This window comes from Pleurodeles waltl, chromosome 2_2, assembly GCF_031143425.1.
Source record: "Pleurodeles waltl isolate 20211129_DDA chromosome 2_2, aPleWal1.hap1.20221129, whole genome shotgun sequence".
NCBI classification, from domain to species: Eukaryota; Metazoa; Chordata; class Amphibia; order Caudata; family Salamandridae; genus Pleurodeles; species Pleurodeles waltl.
The window spans coordinates 754,592,866-754,610,661 of record NC_090439.1 but is presented as its reverse complement, the minus strand read 5'-3'; the positions used below and the strand labels follow the sequence as shown (position 1 = coordinate 754,610,661).

At 41.6% G+C, this 17,796-nt stretch overlaps 1 protein-coding gene across 1 annotated transcript in view; it reads right to left on the bottom strand.

Annotated features, from left to right (window-relative positions):
* CRISPLD1 (cysteine rich secretory protein LCCL domain containing 1) overlaps window positions 1-17,796 on the bottom strand; it is a 268,634-nt gene that overhangs the window by 180,749 nt on the left and 70,089 nt on the right. The window contains exon 3 of the mRNA XM_069220372.1: window positions 10,487-10,605. Coding sequence (XP_069076473.1) covers window positions 10,487-10,605 — 119 coding nt within the window. The remainder of the gene's footprint in view (window positions 1-10,486; window positions 10,606-17,796) is intronic.

Sequence of the window (17,796 nt, the reverse complement as noted above, 5' to 3'; positions counted from 1 at the left end):
GCCATTCACATACACATTTTGTGAAGGAGCACTTGCACTTGAGCACTGGTTAGCAGTGGTAAAGTGCCCAGAGTAACAAAAACAGCAAAGACAGAGTCCAGCACAGATCAACAACCTGGGAAACAGAGGCAAAACGTTAAGGAAGACCACACCAAGGATGAAAAGTCTAACACGGGTCCCCACCAGCTGAAAGTGGGGAGCAACTACCCAAGCTCATGGGAGTTCTCATCACTAAGGCAGAAGAACCTGGACGGACCATCAGCATTGGCGTGTTCTGTACCAGTACAGTTCCACCGTAAAGTCCATCCCCTGTAGGGAAATGGACCACCTCAACAGTTTTGGATTCTCACACCTCATCTGCATTAACGATCTTAGGGGCCTGTGGTTGGTCTGAACCCGGAAATGAGTCCCAAACAAGTAGGGTCTTAGCTTCAACAGCGCCCAGACCACAGCAAACGGTTCTCGTTCTAAGGCACTCCACCTCCGTTCCTTGGGAAGTAACTTCCTGCTGATGAAGGCTATGGGTTGATTGATCTAGGCCCTCTTCATTAAGCTGTGAGAGTACTGCACCAATACCATGCTCTGAGGCGTCTGTTTGCACAACAAACTCCTTGGAGTAGTCAGGTGCCTTCAGCACAGGTGCTGTGCACATGGCAACCTTCAGGGCATCAAAAGCATTCTGGCAAGTCTCTGTCCAGATCACTTTCTGGGGTTGCTTCTTTGAAGTCAACTCAGTCAAGGGCTTAACAATGGCACCATACCCCTTGACAAACCTCCTGTAGTATTTTGTGAGACCTAAGAAGGTTCTCACTTCAGTCTGGGTCATGGGAGGCTCCCAAGCCAAAAAGGTGTCAATTTTTGGCTGTAGGGGTGCCACCTGGCCACTCCCAACCTGGTGTCCCAAGTACACCACCGAACCCTGCCCTATTTGGCACTTGCTCGCCTTAATCCTGAGGCCTGCCTTCTGCAGGGCCTCTAACACTCTCCAGAGGTGTTGCAGATGTTCATCCCATGTGGAACTAAACACAGCAATGTCATCCTGGTGGGCGGCACTGAACTCCTCCAGCCCAGCCAACACCTGGTTGACCAACCTCTGAAAGGTGGCAGGGGCATTCTTCACACCAAATGACATGACTTTAAATTGAAAGTGTCCATCTGGGACAGAGTATGCTGACCTCTACTTGGCCCCCTCAGTTAAGGCAATCTGACAGTACCCAGATGTTAAGTCAAATGTACTGAGGTACTTGGCAACTCCCAACCGGTCAATGAGCTCATCAGCTCCGGGGTTGGGGTGTGCGTCAGTCTTGCTGACCGCATTGAGTCCCTGGTAGTCCACACAGAACCTGAGTTCTGGAGTGGCAACAGGTGTAGCAGCCTTTGGGACCATTACCACTGGGCTGGCCCAAGGACTGCTGGAGTGCTCAATAATCCCTAGGGTAAACATTTGGGATACTTCATCTTTAATGCAAGCCCCGACCCTGTCAGTCACCCTGTAAACTTTCTGTTTAATGGGTGGACTGTCCCAGTGTCCACATCATGTGTGCACAAGTGTGTGACCCCTGGGATCAGGGAAAACAGTGAGGTAAACTGCCCCAACACGTGGTGACAGTCACCCTGCTGCTCTTCAGTCAGGGAGGGGGAGAGGATCACTCTCTCCACAGACCCATCTTTCTCTTCTGCAGATAGGAGGTGAGGAAGAGGCTCACTCTCCTCCTCCACCCCATCACCTGCCGAAAGGAACATGGACAGTTCAGTCCGCTCAAAGTGCTGCTTGAGGCAGTTGACATGCAGGACCCTTAAAGGGTTCCTTGAAGACTGCAAGTCCACCAGGTAGGTGACTTCACTGTTGCGCTCCATCACCTCAAATAGCTGAGTCCACTTATCCTGGAGTGCCCTAGGCTCCACTGGTGCCATCACCTACACTTTTTGTCCACGTTGAAACTCGACCAGAGTGGCATTTTGGCCATCCCAGCGTTTCATGTCCTCCTGGCTTGCTTCCAGGTTCTCCTGTGCAAGACTCCTGAAGCTGGGAGTCTGGTTTCTCAAAGCCAGCATGTAACTGAATCCATCCTGGGGGGGGTTTGGGGTTTACCAGGAGCTTTTTCCAAAGCCTCCTTGACCAGACTTAAAGGTCCCCTCACAGGGTGGCCATAGATGATCTCAAAGTCCCTTTTGAAGCACCTCCTTGTAGGCGAACAGAAGGCATGGCAAGAGGACGTCCCACTTCTGCCTCAAGGGCTCTGACAGGCCCATGATCATGCCTTTCAAGGTGCGGTTGAATCTCTCAACCAGACCATTACTTTGGGGGGGGTAAGGGGTGGTGAACTTGTAGGTTACCCCACACTCCTTCCACAGAGACTTCATATACGTGGATATGAAGTTGGTACCCCTATCAGATACCACTTTATTGGGAAACCCCATGCGGGTAAAAAAAAACATCAAAGCACGACCCACCACAGGGGAAGTGATTGATCTCAAAGGAATGGCTTCTGGGTACTGGGTAGCATGGTCCACCAAGACCAGGATGAACCTGTTGCCCATGGCTGTCTTAGAATCCAGAGGCCCCACAATGTCAATCCCTACCCTTTCAAAACAGGTAAAGGTTGGAGGGGAGCCTTACATTTCCCTCCACTCTTGCCAGTTGACTGACAAGTCTGGCAAGACCTGCAATGTGCATCTGAGTGCCTGCACATTAGGGGCAAGTAATAGTTGGTGACACGCCTCTCAAAGGTCTTGTCCTGCCCCAAATATCCTGCTAAAGGCATATCATGAGCCAGCCCCAGTAGGAAGGACCTGAAGCACTGGGGTACCACCAGCACATGGGCTGACCTAGGCTCAGGAACCTTAGGCTCACTATACAGGAGGTCATCCTCCCAATAGATCAGGTGTGATCCTGGCTCCTTGCCAGCCGCCTGATCTGCAGCCTGCTGCCGCAAACCCTCCAGAGTAGGGCATGTCCTCTGTGCTGTACAGAATGCTTCCCTGGTCGGCCCCCCCTCCTCCTGTCACTGTGGCAGCGCAGGGACCTCACCCAGTTCAGCCACCTGTTCCCCTGTAGGCTCCGGGGCGTCACCATCAGGGTCCACCACCTCCCAGACCATGGGAACTTCTGGGGCCAGTTTCCCATGCCCCCTGCCCTTCCTCTTCCTGGTGGTCCCCTAGGACACTGTTTCAGGCTCCAGGGGCTCTTGACCACCCTGACGGGCTGCCAATGACTGGGTGGATACGCATACCCACCAAGGCAGACCCAACATCTCCAAGTGAGACCTGTGTTCCACCTCCTTCCAAAGGGGAATCCTCAAGGTCATTGCCAAGCAAACAATCAACAGGCATGGTTGGTCTCACAGCTACTTTCAAAGAACCTGAGACCCCCCCATTCAAAGGGAACCTGCACCACTCTGCACAGGCGCGCTGAGTTGTCCACTGCAACTACTTGGTGAAGTACCCGGGGATCAATCTGCTCTTCAGACACCAGCTGACTCCTCACTGTAGGATCACTGGCTCATGTGTCTCTCAGACCCTCCACCCTCTGTCTATTGATGGTCACCCACTGCCTGTACTTCTTAGTGTTCTCAGGCACTAGGGTTCTCTGGACCATCTCACTGTCCCCTAGTGAGACAAGGGTCACCTCAGCTGGCTCCCTCCCACCTGGAAGCAACTCCTCCCCAAGTGCTACACTGGCCAAACCCTGGGACAGCGCACCACAGGGTGCCGGTGTACTTTTGGGACATTTGGGGTATCCCTCACATAACCTACCTGGTCATATGCATAGCACTTACGTGGGGGACCATCTGCCACTGGCTTCCCTTTGGAGAACCATGGCTTCTTCTCACTGGGGGTTGGAATCCTTACCCTGGGAATCAGTTTAGGGCCGTTTAGAGAACTCACCCTTTTTACCCTTGCTCCCCCTTTCTTCTAAGAGGAACCCTGCCCACCCTTGGCGTGGTCTCCCCCATACCTCTTTAGGACCCTGGTGCTCTCCCAGCGGTCCGCTTCCTGCACAAGCTTCCTGGGGTCAGTCAGATTCTTTAAAATGCAAATTCATTGTTGGCAGTCACATTTCTCACCTAGGAGGAGAACCTCATTTAACAAAGTGCACCAAACGTTTATACATCTAGCTTTTTAAGGAATCTTGTGCAAACTTCGGAATATCAATTAACTCAGATAAATGTTCTAGCACTGAAATAATTGAGTTTGCCAAAAACTGACCAAAGTTACAAGGACGATGACCATACATACAAGAGAATCCCCAACAAATGGATGCTCTTTGGTTCTTGTATAGTAACTCTGCTGAATGCAACATCTTGCTCCAATCATCCTTTTGATGATTGGAGAATTGCACTGATTAAATTTTTCAGTCTGTCTATCCATTTAAAGAAAATAACTGGTTGACAGACAAACCTCTGTACCTGATTCTTTACATAAGACAAACCAGAATTTTAAAAGAACTGGAATCCTCTGTGAGTAACAGTAATCAACACCTGTGGAACACAATGTAAATGAGCAATATGTTGTGAAAAAGCTGTGCTAATTCTTTAGACGAGGACAGTCCAGGTACAAATATAAATTTACCTATCCTAGGCAAATGTTTTTTTAACTATTCAAATCACCCATAGACACATTCTAGGAGGAACAGGAAAATGTCTCAAAAGTCGAACAGATTTTCTATAAGAATTTTTGATTTAGTCACAAATTGAACATATTTGCACATTGCTTTCACCATCAGCATTTAATCTTGGCTACGAAACTCATCGTTGTACTGTTGTTAAAGTCTAAGCAACTGCAAGATGGCAAGTCACTTTGAATAACAATGTTAACTCATAGCCCATTCTCTTAACTGATTCAGTGATAAACATACATCTATTTCATGGTTAAATAATCCACTATGTTCATATTGATTTCCTTGTTCAGATGACAAAAAATGTATCTACATTGATTAAATCAACAGAATGATTGCACAGCCCCTTTGAAGATTAAATGAATGATGGATTCTAAGTATCTGAATTTTCCCCTCCAACTAACCTTGTCGTGATAAGGCAACAGCCCGTGCATTCTTTAGACGAGGTCTAAAAACAAAGAGAAGAACAGAGTCCATCTGAGCTGCCTAGGTGTAAGTAAAACTGCTCAGTATTTGAATCTCCTTTAGATACCACATTTCCCATCACATTATATGATGTTTCTATCTCAAAAATGAAAGGACAGTCTACATAAGGGTGTTTCAAATTTATAGCACTTTAAAAAAATGTAAAGCCTTATATGCTTTAGCTGACCAAACTAAATTTACTCCTTTCAGTAGTAACTTTGTGATCTGTGGCATAATGTAAGAGAACTGAGGAATATACCAATGAAACTTGGCAAAGTCCAAAATAACCATCTGAATTATCTTAACTGAAATAGGTGCAGGCCATTGCACTATTGCGGTTACTTTCTTTTCATCCATCTTGATTCCCTCATTTGTAATGATGTAACCCAAGAATTCCAAGTAGTGGTGTGAAAAAGGCATTTACACATTTTAGTAAAAAGTGTTGTTCCTTTATACAGTATAACACTGTCTTAAATCATTATATGCAAGTTTCCAAGGAACCACAGTAGATCAAAATATAATCTAGATTGACAATGTAAAATGTATCCTAAAACCCCTCAATACTTCATCAATAAAATACTGAAACACTGCAGGAGCATGGAGGGTCCAAATGCATGACTTGGAATTCAGCTAATTCAAAAGTTTTATGGAAAACCCTCTTCCACTCATCACACACTTCGACCTTGATCAGATGGTAAGCCCAGTTTAATTTCACTATTGAATGACTTAGCATTTCTAATCTGAACTAATAACACAGATATCAAATGCAAGGGGTATAGAATCTTCAAAGTAATTTTTTTGAGAGCTCTGCAACATATATATGCCCTTAAATCTCCCTCTTTTGAAGGTACAAAAATAATGATGACAAAGATGCAGACTGTGATGTTCTAATAAAACCATTAATTAGATTTTTGTGAAGTTATGGTCTGAGATAGTCTGCGTCTGACTCTGTGAGTGCATACTCTCAACTACCTAGAACTTGAACTCAGGGAAGTGCTTCTTAGTGCTCAGACCAGCCTTTAAGAGTAAGCAGGACACCAATGTCCATTTCCTGACACAAGCTGTGCATTTTCTTTCCCAGAAACAAGCTACGAAAGTGGGATTTGTTTATGAACAACAACAGAGGTTCTCCTTAACATGCATGGAAAGTTCTCCCTGCATGAGGAGCCATTGTTGATGTGGCAGACCTTGGCACAGAAATACTGTATCAGAATGACTATTTTAAATAGGTCTGGTCTCATGATGCATCTAAGGTGGTAGCCTTGTGGCAGATAGGCTGCTGCCCATTACTGACTGCTGAAGAGCCTGCAGAGGCTCCTTGGGTGATCACTCTGAGGTTCCCCATTTCTACATAGGGGAAGTGGGGCACAGAGTTTGCAGAGCTGGAACTTCTCCAGTATCTGGCGGGGCTTCTGCTCTGCCTTAATGTGACTACAACATAGCTTATAATGAAATGTCAGCAAACCATCCAAGTCTAGAACCTACTTTACCTCATGTCTTTAATTTAAATTTCAAATGCCAGATAATTGTGTATTCATCAAGGATTGTTTCTTCTTCATTGGGTATGTACGGTAAATTAAAGCTACAAAGAAACATTCTTGTTGCTTTCAGATCCATCACTACTGATTTGTAGGCTGAATTAAACCATTTGAATAATCATTTGCTCATGAAATCTAAATATCTAAATTCAATTGGCTTAGATAATGCATATTCCATCATTTTATCAGAAGAGTCTGCATTTTTCAAACTATATGTTGAAAGTTTTCCAATTTATTTATCACCTGAGACTCAAATTCCAGTGTCTAGTTTTAAACATTATCACTTGAACATTGATAAATATTTAAAATTATACTCACACTTTATCGCTATCAATTCAGTTAAGTTGTATTCATTTATTTTTAGCTACTTTATGTTTATTTCATGTATTGGTATAGTGTTGATGATTATGAATCGAGTCAGAAAAAAACTCTTTCCTGTTGCCTTCTTTTCTTTTAGTGTATTTTGGGATTATTTTCCTCCCATTTTTTTCTTTCGTGAAAATAGCTAATTTTTTCCCCAAATGTATAAAAGCCATTGAGGTTCTTCTTATAGTCTGAGCACTCTGAATAGTACTCACTTTAATCTGTGCACTCTGAATAGTACTCACTTTGACCTATAGAAAGAGTCTTGGGGCCAGATGTAGTAACCGTTTGGCATGGCGCAAACGGCCATCGCAATGCACATTCTCGCAAAATGGGAATGCGAATCTCAAATAGGAAGTGGTGTTCCATTCCTATTTGCGACTCGCACCGCGATGCAGAATTGCTTTGTGACCGCAAAAGCGGCTGCAAAGCAATTCGCAGTTACCACCCACTTGAAGTGGGTGCTAACTCATTCGCAAAAGGGAAGGGGTCTCCATGGGACCCCTTCCCCTTTGTGAATGTCGCTAAAAATGTTTTTTCAGAGCAGGCAGTGGCCACTGCCTACTCTGAAAAAACGAAATCAAATGTTAATTATTTTTTTTTGTATTGCAACTCGTTTTCCTTTTAGGAAAACGGTCTGCAATACAAAAAAAAAAACTGCTTTATTGAAAAAGCAGTCACAGACATGGAGGTCTGCTGTCTCCAGCAGGCCACCATCCCTGTGAGTGCAGGGAATCTCAAGGGGGTTGCAAATTGCAAATATTAATGAGGTGGGTCTTTGAGACCCCCTTGAGATTCACAGAAGGTGTCTGAGACACCATTCTGCATACGATTTTGCGAATCGGAAATTGCGAGTCGCACCAACTCGCAATTTCCGATTCGCAAAATCTTTTTTTGCTACATCTGGCCCTAGGTTCCTTAGTTATAAAATGTTTATATCCTTTTTCATCAGGACACTGCAAGATAGACTGCATCTCCGTGGGCCTCTATTACTCCAACAAAAAGCCATTCTCACATTTACTGGCATGTTCCCTAAACCAATGATAATAATGTCATTAACCAATGGTTTGGTACTATGCTTAAGCTACTATGAAACATTCAGTCTGTGAAAATCATTATGTACAGCTGGTTATAATGTAAAATATCTCCCATGACTCTCCAGTCATCCAGCACCACCCCACAATTTCCAATTTTAGCTTTTCCATCATGGTAGGTTGCACCAAATTGAAATCTTAGTAGAGTGATAAATTGACTCTTTGTAATCGAAATTAAAATAGCTTGAGAAAATCTGTACACATTTGCCATTGACATCTGTAGTAGCATGTGCATTGTCAAGAACATAAAGCTTTTCTTCTAAGTTCACCTTAATCAAAAACAATATTTCCGCTTCCTTCCATCCAAAATTACCCCCAACATGTTCTTTATTATAAACATGACCCCTCTCGATGAAGAATGAAAGGCAGTAATGAGACATGGTGGATGCTTTTCAGTATCAACTTTGTTTAGATTTCTGTCCTCTAAAACAGCTAGTTACATTGACCTTAATATTCTTCATTTCTGGCAATATACTTTCTTTTTCTGGTAATATGGATTATTATTTTCAAGCATGATCTAAGTACCCATGTCTTTTTTCACCATGTTTCATAAAATGATATATGTACTTTACACAAACTACAGTCTAACACAAACAACACACAGAAATAATTTGCATAAAAAACACACAATGTCAGTATTACATACTGAAAGACCTGTTATTTGAAGACCCTTTACATATTCTGTGTGAATCATTAAACCATTATTTCTGCCTATTAAAAGGAAGCACACAACACAAAATTATCTGTAACAAGCTTTACCTGTTGCCCTAGCTTACACTCACCACTTAACCAATAACATTCAAACTTAAATGTCATACTTGTAGCATACAACAGAATGTCATTCACATTCATTACTCCAGGCATTGGATTCCATGTTATTGTTCATATTCTTCCAAGAAACACAATTAGCATCTTGGTTCTGTACAGTATTGTATACTCTTATCCATAGTAAATCTAAAGACAGATGAATCTGACAGTACCTACATGATGTAAGTGACTTGCAGAGATTTCCAGTGCTGCCTCAGTGAAATTAGCTTGTGGCTCTTTGTAACTCAATATGTGAACATTACTTTGAAGGACTCCATTGTATTGCTCCAGTGTGGTAAAAACATCTGCCACTTTGTTATATCAAAGTGTTGTAACAGAAAAAACTTTCAAGCTCCACTTAAGAGCAACTGTTCCTCTTTGTAATTCTATGAGCTCCCTGAAGTACAGCGGGTCAATCATAAAGTTCATTAGTTTTGTTACACATCCTCTAGGAAGAAATTTGAATATTTCTGTTAAACTAATGTTGGAGTCAAACATAGAATATTTATGAATGTCCATGGAATACCAGGCTATTACTGATACAATATTTCACCTACACCAACAATGTATTTCCATGTCTCCACTAAGTTAAGGCTATGCAGTGAGGGATCATCATCTACTATACCATGCAAGTGGTGATGGTTGTTGGTTACACAAGAATAGCTGTGGTGTTTGCCCATCAATAATTCTCTTACAAGCATGTTTAATGATCCATTGCACTGGTAATTAAGCAAATATATATATATATTTTTTAATTAGGCATTGATCATCACAGCAATATTTTAGTAATGTTATATCACCAATTATCCAGTGCTCTTCAGCTACTCCTAGGAAACCTGCCAAATAGCAAGATGCAGGCTGTTTTGCTGCGCAACATGATAGTCAGTTCCACCATTCAAACATGTTTGATGTTGATAGTGAGCCCAGTCCCTGCTGATTCAGGAGCTGAGAAGCAGCCCATCATAAGTACCAGATCTATCTCTTTTTATTCAATGCCAAAGATCATAAATTTTTTTCCAATCTAACTGTTCACTCACGCCACAACCAAGATTTACCAAATCCTCCAGTGCTAATTTATATTGTTTCATGTATCCAGCCTCATCTGTTAGAATTACAATAAAATATTGTATGCAGCTTTGATTACCACATAACAACTCTTGATGAGCTGCTTTACTCCACTTGCCAACTTTTCTGTTCCAAAGTCACCATCTCTTTCTGTAAGGCACAGTTTAATATCAAGCTGAATCTTGACATATCAATGTGGGGGGAGGGTTCTGTTTATCTTATACTATCAGTGGTGGACTACAATGTAAAGTCTTCCTCACAGGTTCTTAAATCCACATTTGTCCTTGCTCAACACAATATGACAATTCCGTTCTATTGCTGTTGTATTAATTACCATATCTACAATTTAAAAAACAACTGTGTGTTATGGGTGAGGTACACCATCTATTTACTGAAGAGTCTATTAAAACAGTTGATGAGCTAAAAATATAGTGGTCTGTCTTCTTTAAAGATCATTTGAATAATGACCACCACATAATGCTTTATTGATCTAGGTTTTTAATTTATTTTCAGCAAAGTATATGCATAAAAAGTACCTCCCCCAGTGGGCACCTAGATTCTGTCCGATTGATGGCAGCAGGCTTGCAGGGCCATGTTCCCACAAGCACGTTTCTGCCCAAGCTTCTGCTGATCTCTCCAGTTCTGCGTCCCATGTCTGTGAAAAAGACACAAATGGAATGATTACAAGGCATTTCTGCCAGATGTAAATTGTAACTAGATAACAAAACAGGCTAGGTTAAATATGTATATACATATATGTTATATTATTGCTAATGGTCTGATTTCCATTGGGTTCCATAACCAATAGTCAGAACAATAGAGCTTAGTGGATGGGTTCATCAATCACAAATGTGAGAGATATCTAACCAGTCTTATTACAAGATTGTATGACAGAATCATGCATGCAATTACCATGCATGCCTTTACTACAAAATCATTTACCATGCATATTACTTTACCATGTATGCCTTCACCACAAACATTTTGTTGTAAAGGCACATGCGTGGTAAAAATTCAGATGTAAGCATAATCCACATAATCTACACACCTATACACATATAAGTACATACATATGTGTATATACACACATGAATATATATATATATATATATATATATATATATACTGCCCTTAGCACCCCCAAAAACCCTAACCACAGTAAAAGCTAAAAATGCCTCTGCCATACAAAACTCATACCCACAGTAAAACCTAAAGACGCCCTTCCCACCAAAAAATCCATTCCACCCTAAAACCTAAAAATGCTCTTGCCACCCAAAAACCCATGCCAACCCTAAACCCTATAAACGTCCTTGCCACCCAAAAGTCATACCCATCCTAAAACATAAAACCACCCTCGCCACCCAAAACTCCACACCCACCCTAAACCCTAAAAACACCCGTGCTGCCCAAAAATGCATACTCACCCTAAAACATAAAAAACGCCTTGCCAACCAAAAGCCCCACCCTAAAACCTAAAAACGCCCTCCCATGACTCCCCAAAAACCAAACCCCACCCTAAAACCTAAAAACGTCCATGCCAAACAAAAATGCATATCCACCCGAAAACGCCCCAGCCACCTGAAAAACCATACCCCTGTAAAACATAAAAACACCCTTTCCACGCAAAAATCTATACCACTGATAGACTTATACCCACCCTAAATCTTAAAAACGCTTTTGCAAACCAAATCCCATACCCACCCTAAAATATAAAACCACACTTGCCACTGAATACCCCATGCCCACTCTAAAACATTAGAATGCTCTAGCCACCCAAATACCCATACCACTGGAAAAACCTTAAAGTGCACGTGCCACACAAAAACCCATACCCACACTAGAACCTAAAAATGGTCTTTACCCCCAAAAACCCATACTCACCCTGAACCCTTAAAATGCCCTTGCCTCTGATAGACTCATACCCACCCTAAACCCTAAAAACGCATTTGCCACCCAAATTCCATACCCACTATAAAACTTTAGAATGCCCTCGCCACCCAAAAACCCATAACACTGGAAAAACCTAAAAATGTACTTGCCGTGTAAAAATCTATACCCACCCTAGAAACTAAAAATGCTCTTGACCCCAACAAACCCATACTCACCCTGAACCCTAAAAACGCCCTTGCCTCTGCTAGAGTCATGCCCACCTTAAACACTAAAAATGCATTTGCCACCCAAATCCCATACCAACCCTATAACATAAAACCACCCTTGCCACCCAATACCCCACACCCACTTTAAAACATTAGAACGCCCTAGACACCCAAAAACTGGTACCCACCCTAAAACCTAAAAATGCCCTTGCCACCCAAAAACCAAAACACATCCTAAAATCTAAAAAAGCCCATGCCACCCAAAAACCCATACCCACCCTCAACACTAAAAATGCCCTTGCCACCTAAAAAAAATACCCACACTAAACCCTAAAACGGCCTTTCACAAATAACTATATATATATATATATATATATATATATATATATATATATATATATATATAAATTCACTTAAAAAGCAAAGGTAACAGTGACGTTATAGTTAGGGTAACATTTTAAATGTACCAAACCAAAGCAATTCACCAGTTATAGTTAGAGTTACCTTAAGTAACCATAACTCATGCACTAAGGTAGGTATAACTCACGGCCCATAATACACAGTTTTTTGTACCAATTTTTTCTGCAAATATTACATTGATATTATCAATAATGTTATCAAAGATGTCATGAGTGCCCTTAATTTGTGGGGTAATTAGCGGTGCATTGCGAGGGCTTTGCCAGGGCAGTGGGAGGGTATGTGCCCCCGCGTAGAAACTATAAGCCCTGGGGAGGTGGCGGTCCCCAGAGCAGTGGGACGCCCTCTGGTGGGACACGTCCTGGGGCATTCTAAAAAAATGCAGCTGGACTTGTCCTACCCGGGGGCTGTACACTAACAAAGCATGGGAGGTTGTGATTCTTTTTGTTTTTGTGCCAGATCTGCAGTTTCACCACAACTCCACTTGTAACATTTAAAAAAAAGCTTTTTAAGCCCTTTGGGACTCCACCACCAGACCTAAAGGGTCAGGGTATCTGTACCCTGGTCCTTTTTCTCTTTTTTTACTTTTAGTCCAAAGATGGCTGACAACACTTCAACAACTTCTGTTGTTGAAATGGTATTAGTAAATCAAATCTCAGCACAAAATCAGGAGGAGTCGTGATTCCTTTGTGCCCCTAAATATACAAATTTGTTTTCCCCTTAATTTCTCAAAAACTACTGAACAGAATTACACCAATACAAAAAAAGGTCGCTTTCTGGACCATGACCTACCTTTTTGCCAAATTTGGTGAAATTCCATCACGTAGCTTTTGCGCTATTGCTTTTCAAAATCTCTATGTAAAAATGAATGGGGAAATGTGTTTTAGGACCCCGCCTTTTTTCTTGGGCCCCCAGGACTGATCACCCCGAAACCTTCCAGGCAGTAGCTGACGGGACTGGCAATTTTTTTTCGAAGGTTTTGTGAAGATTCGTCAAGCGGCTCCAAAGATATAGACATGCTAAAAAACGCTTTTTATATAGAAACTAGGTCCTAATTACAACTACGTAGTGGCAACTGCCACTAGGTAATATATATTACCTACAGGTGGTTTCCAGTAGGTAGTTATATTTAGGAACTAGTTTCTGTAGAAAAAGCATTTTTTTACTTGCCTATATCCTTGGTGCCCCTTGACAAATCTTCCAAAAATGTTGAAAGCAGTTTAATGTTCATGCCAGTTAGTGTCTAGAAAGTTCTGGGATGATCCATCAAGCGGGGGCCGAGAAAAAGGGGGAGTCAAAAAAGGTGCATTTCCCATGTTAACTCCCATTGGGATTTTGATCAGGAATAGCGTGTGAACCACTGGATGGAATTACACCAAATTTGGCATAAAGGTAGCTCTTACTTCAGAAAGCACCCTTTTTGTTATTTGGTGGAAATCCATTCAATCCATTCAGTAGTTTTTGAAATATTTAAGAAAAAACAAATTTGTGTATATAAGGACGCAAAGGCTCTGCAAACCATCCCGATCTCGTGCTAAGATCTGATTGGCTGCCAACGCTTCAGCAAGGAAGTGTTGGCAACCATATTGGGACTCAAGCCAGGGTACGGACACCTTGTGCCCTTAGCTCTGGTGCTGGGGTCCCAGAGGGAACCCCCCAGAGCAAAAAAAGCACTTGTTTTAAATGTTTTCATCAGGAGCTGCGGCGCATCTGCGAATACCCGGATAATTTTAAAAGTAACAATTGAGGCTTCCCACGCTTGTTTAACTGCAGCCTCTGGGTGGGAAAGGTTTCGGAGCATTCAAATTTTGAATGCAGGGAGCCATCTCGCCACCCCCTCCACCTCGCTGGAGCTTTAAACAAATTGAATAGGGGAGGCCATTGCCCCTGCAGCTCTGGGGACTAATACCTCACTGGGGCTAAACTGAAAAAAGATAGGGGCCCATTACAGACCCACAGCACTGGATACCACCAACTCCCTAGAGGTATTTATGTTGGAGGGAGACAACGCAGCCCCCCATGAGGAGCCACAGATAGCCCTGGGGACCACCAGCTCCCTGGGCTGGTTCCTGCTATGTCCCGGGTTACCCACCTTGTGACACAAGTGTTTACTCTGAATTGGAAGGAGCTTCCGCCAATTTAGAGCAAACACTTCACTTTCTGCAATTGAGATTTCTCAAACAGCTCTCACTTGCAGAAAGTGAAGATTTCATCTGTTTTCCTGCACAATAATATGCATTCAGGGAAACAGATGAAAAAAATGTTCCCACAAGCAGGCAGCAGCTCACTGCTTGTGGGAGAAATGTCGGCTCCCGGAAGACATGGGGAGCCAGCTAAGACCATGGGGCCTTGACGCTCCCAGTGGTCCTGTTACTCTCTGCCTTTCTTTCTGAAATGACTGCAAAGATTAAGACTAGCTAGATGTTTGGTACAAATGTTATAATTACGTTTGGATGCGTTTGGATTACATTTGGAAGCAGAACAGAGTCACTTCTGGCCTAATGGTCAAGGTCTTGTACTGTCACTCAGTAACCTGAAGGTTCAAATCATAGTATCGCTTAGGAGTGTGTTTGTTTATTTACTAGTGTTTTGACTGTTAAACCTTCCTCGTAATGGAACATTTATGTTTCTTTCCAATCAAATGCATGGCTTGAATGTCATAGGTATATCTGGAAATAGCAGGGAAAGGTGTTGCCTGTGGTGTAATGATTAAGATTACAGTCCCCCACACTGAAAACACTGAAATTTCATGAAAAAAAGAACAGTTACCGGGGCGTTATAGTTAGGAAATAGAATTTAAAAAACATTGAAAAATTCACTTAAAATACCAAAGGTTGCAGGTACACTTGGTTCAGAATTTACAACGTACACAAACATAGAAATTCAACAGTTATAGATATCTCAAGTAATTAGAACTTGTGCCCTAAGGTAGCTATAACTCATGCCCTCGCCATGCAATGGTAATTACCCCACAAATTACGGCACTCATAACATCTTTGATAACATCATTATTAATATCAATATAATATTTGCAATCAAATTTTTGGAAAAAACTGTGCAGGGCGGTGAGTTATAGTTACTTGAGATAACTATAACTGGTGAATACCTATGTGTTGGTACAAGTACAAGTCATTTCACAACCTAACTATAATGTCCCAGTAACCTTTGTTTTTTAAGTGAATAAATATACATACTTATAAATACATATATATAAGCATTACTTAGCTGCAAAATACTTACATTTTCCAAAAACTTTTTCCACACGTATGCTCTTAGAGTTTGTGCCTTTACATCAAAATTTGTAAAGTCATGCGTGGTAAAGGTATGCATGTTAAACATGCATGCTTTGTAAAGGCATGCAAAGTACCAGCATGCGTGATTTTGACTGAGATGTATAGGCTGTTTCCATAATTACAATTGCATTATATCCTATAGCACTTTAATAAGCCAGACAGCATATCCATCACGTTTGTGAAGGAGTAACCATCCGCCAAACTCTAAATCAGACACTCAGTCTTGCTATGAATTGTGGGTGGGCTCCAATGTGGTCAAGACACACTTAAAAAAGCTTATTTATTTAAGGTATGGTGCCAGACTATTGTGGCCTGAATATCTCCTGGTAAAATAATCATGTCCTCAATAATGTATTTTAGTAAATTATTGCAAAAATGGATTTGATAACAGAAATTTACACCCAATTGGGCAATATTTCTGTAAACGATATTTAGACCTCAATTTTTATAATCAAGTTATACTACTAGTATATATTCTGACAGACAGCTTTCTGTGAGGAATCGCAAGCTTACAGTTGGTAGCTTGGCATCGTCCATAAAAGGAAAGGTATTGTGGTACATGGACAGGAACACTAAAACATCATTACAAAAAAACAAATAAAAAAGCTGCAAGGAGTAAAACATAATGGTTAAAAAAGCAAGTGGGATTAAAATATTACACAGAGTTCAGGTGTTAAGAAAATTTTACAATTATATAGAGAATGTATTCCATGTTGCAAACAGTGTATTTCCTTTTTTGGGACACTAGTGGTAGCTTTTGATTTGATTCATAGCACTGGTTTTCTGAAACTATCTATTTTCTCTTTTATTCAGGATATAACACAGTTCCCCTCGGTATTTCAAGTTGTTTTTTTAAAAACATTTTATCAGGTACCTTGCTTCCTCACCCAGCTGAGTCAGAGTAACTTGACCACCCATCAAATGTTGAACTATGTTTGTTTTTTCAATCACCTCACTTTCATTGATGAACAACAGGGACGCCAGCTCTCTCAAACACTGGGCTCTTCAGTCTTGAAACTCTCTCCAGCATCTCTGACATATGCTTGGTGTAGCTCAAATTGAACTTACTCATGGCTGTGAGCTTCTGACTGTTGGTATTAGTGTTAAACATTGAGGTGCTGAGGAGAAGGAAATAACATTTTAAATGCCCCCTCCCCGACTAGTGCTCATTCTTAGGCAAGTCTCAGAATTCTCCTCAACAGATCGAGGGGGAATTAAGTTGCAGGGAATGTCTATGCTGAGTTTGTTTTATTTAAATTGCATTTATTCTACAGTGCAAGCTGCATGGGCTGTAATGAAATTTGTATAATAAACCATTCACACTGATATATATATATATATATATGACAAAGCTTTCATTGGAAGAGCATTTTGTTTTTGTTTTGACAATAACTTTGATGCCGCTTGACATATCTTCACAAAAGTTTTTAAACTTATATTTCAGTTGGGTGAGCTGCTGTCTTGAAAGCTTCGGGGTGATCCATCAAGTGTGGGCAGAGAAAAAGGGGGTTCCCAAAATGCGTTTTGCCCATGCGTTTTCCACAGGGATTTTTAACACAGCTTCAGCTGGAACTCCAGGACGGAATTACATCAAATGGGGCAGAAAGCTAGCTATTGGTCCACAAACTACACTTTTTGTGATCTGGTGTAAAGCTATTCAGTTGTTATTGAGGTATTAGAGTTTTAAAAATATAGATGTCTAGGGATGTGGATCCTCCGTGGATCCAACTGTCGCTGGGCTGATATCTGATTGGCTGCCAAATAAGGAAGTGTAGGCAGACATTTTCGGACTTGACTTCAGCCGTCGCACAATTTTTTTTTTAAAAAGAGAAATAGGCCGGGGTAGGGTCACCCTGAGCATCTAGCCTTGGTCTATGGGTCACTCACGGGCCCTGCCAAGGCTAAAAAGCATTTCTTTTAAAAAAACAAATCTCAGAAAGATCTGCAAATGAATCAGCTGATTTTTCTGAGATCTTTTTTTTTTTTTATTTATTTATTTTTTTATTGAAGTCCCCCACCCTTTTCTCATATTTCGTCCCC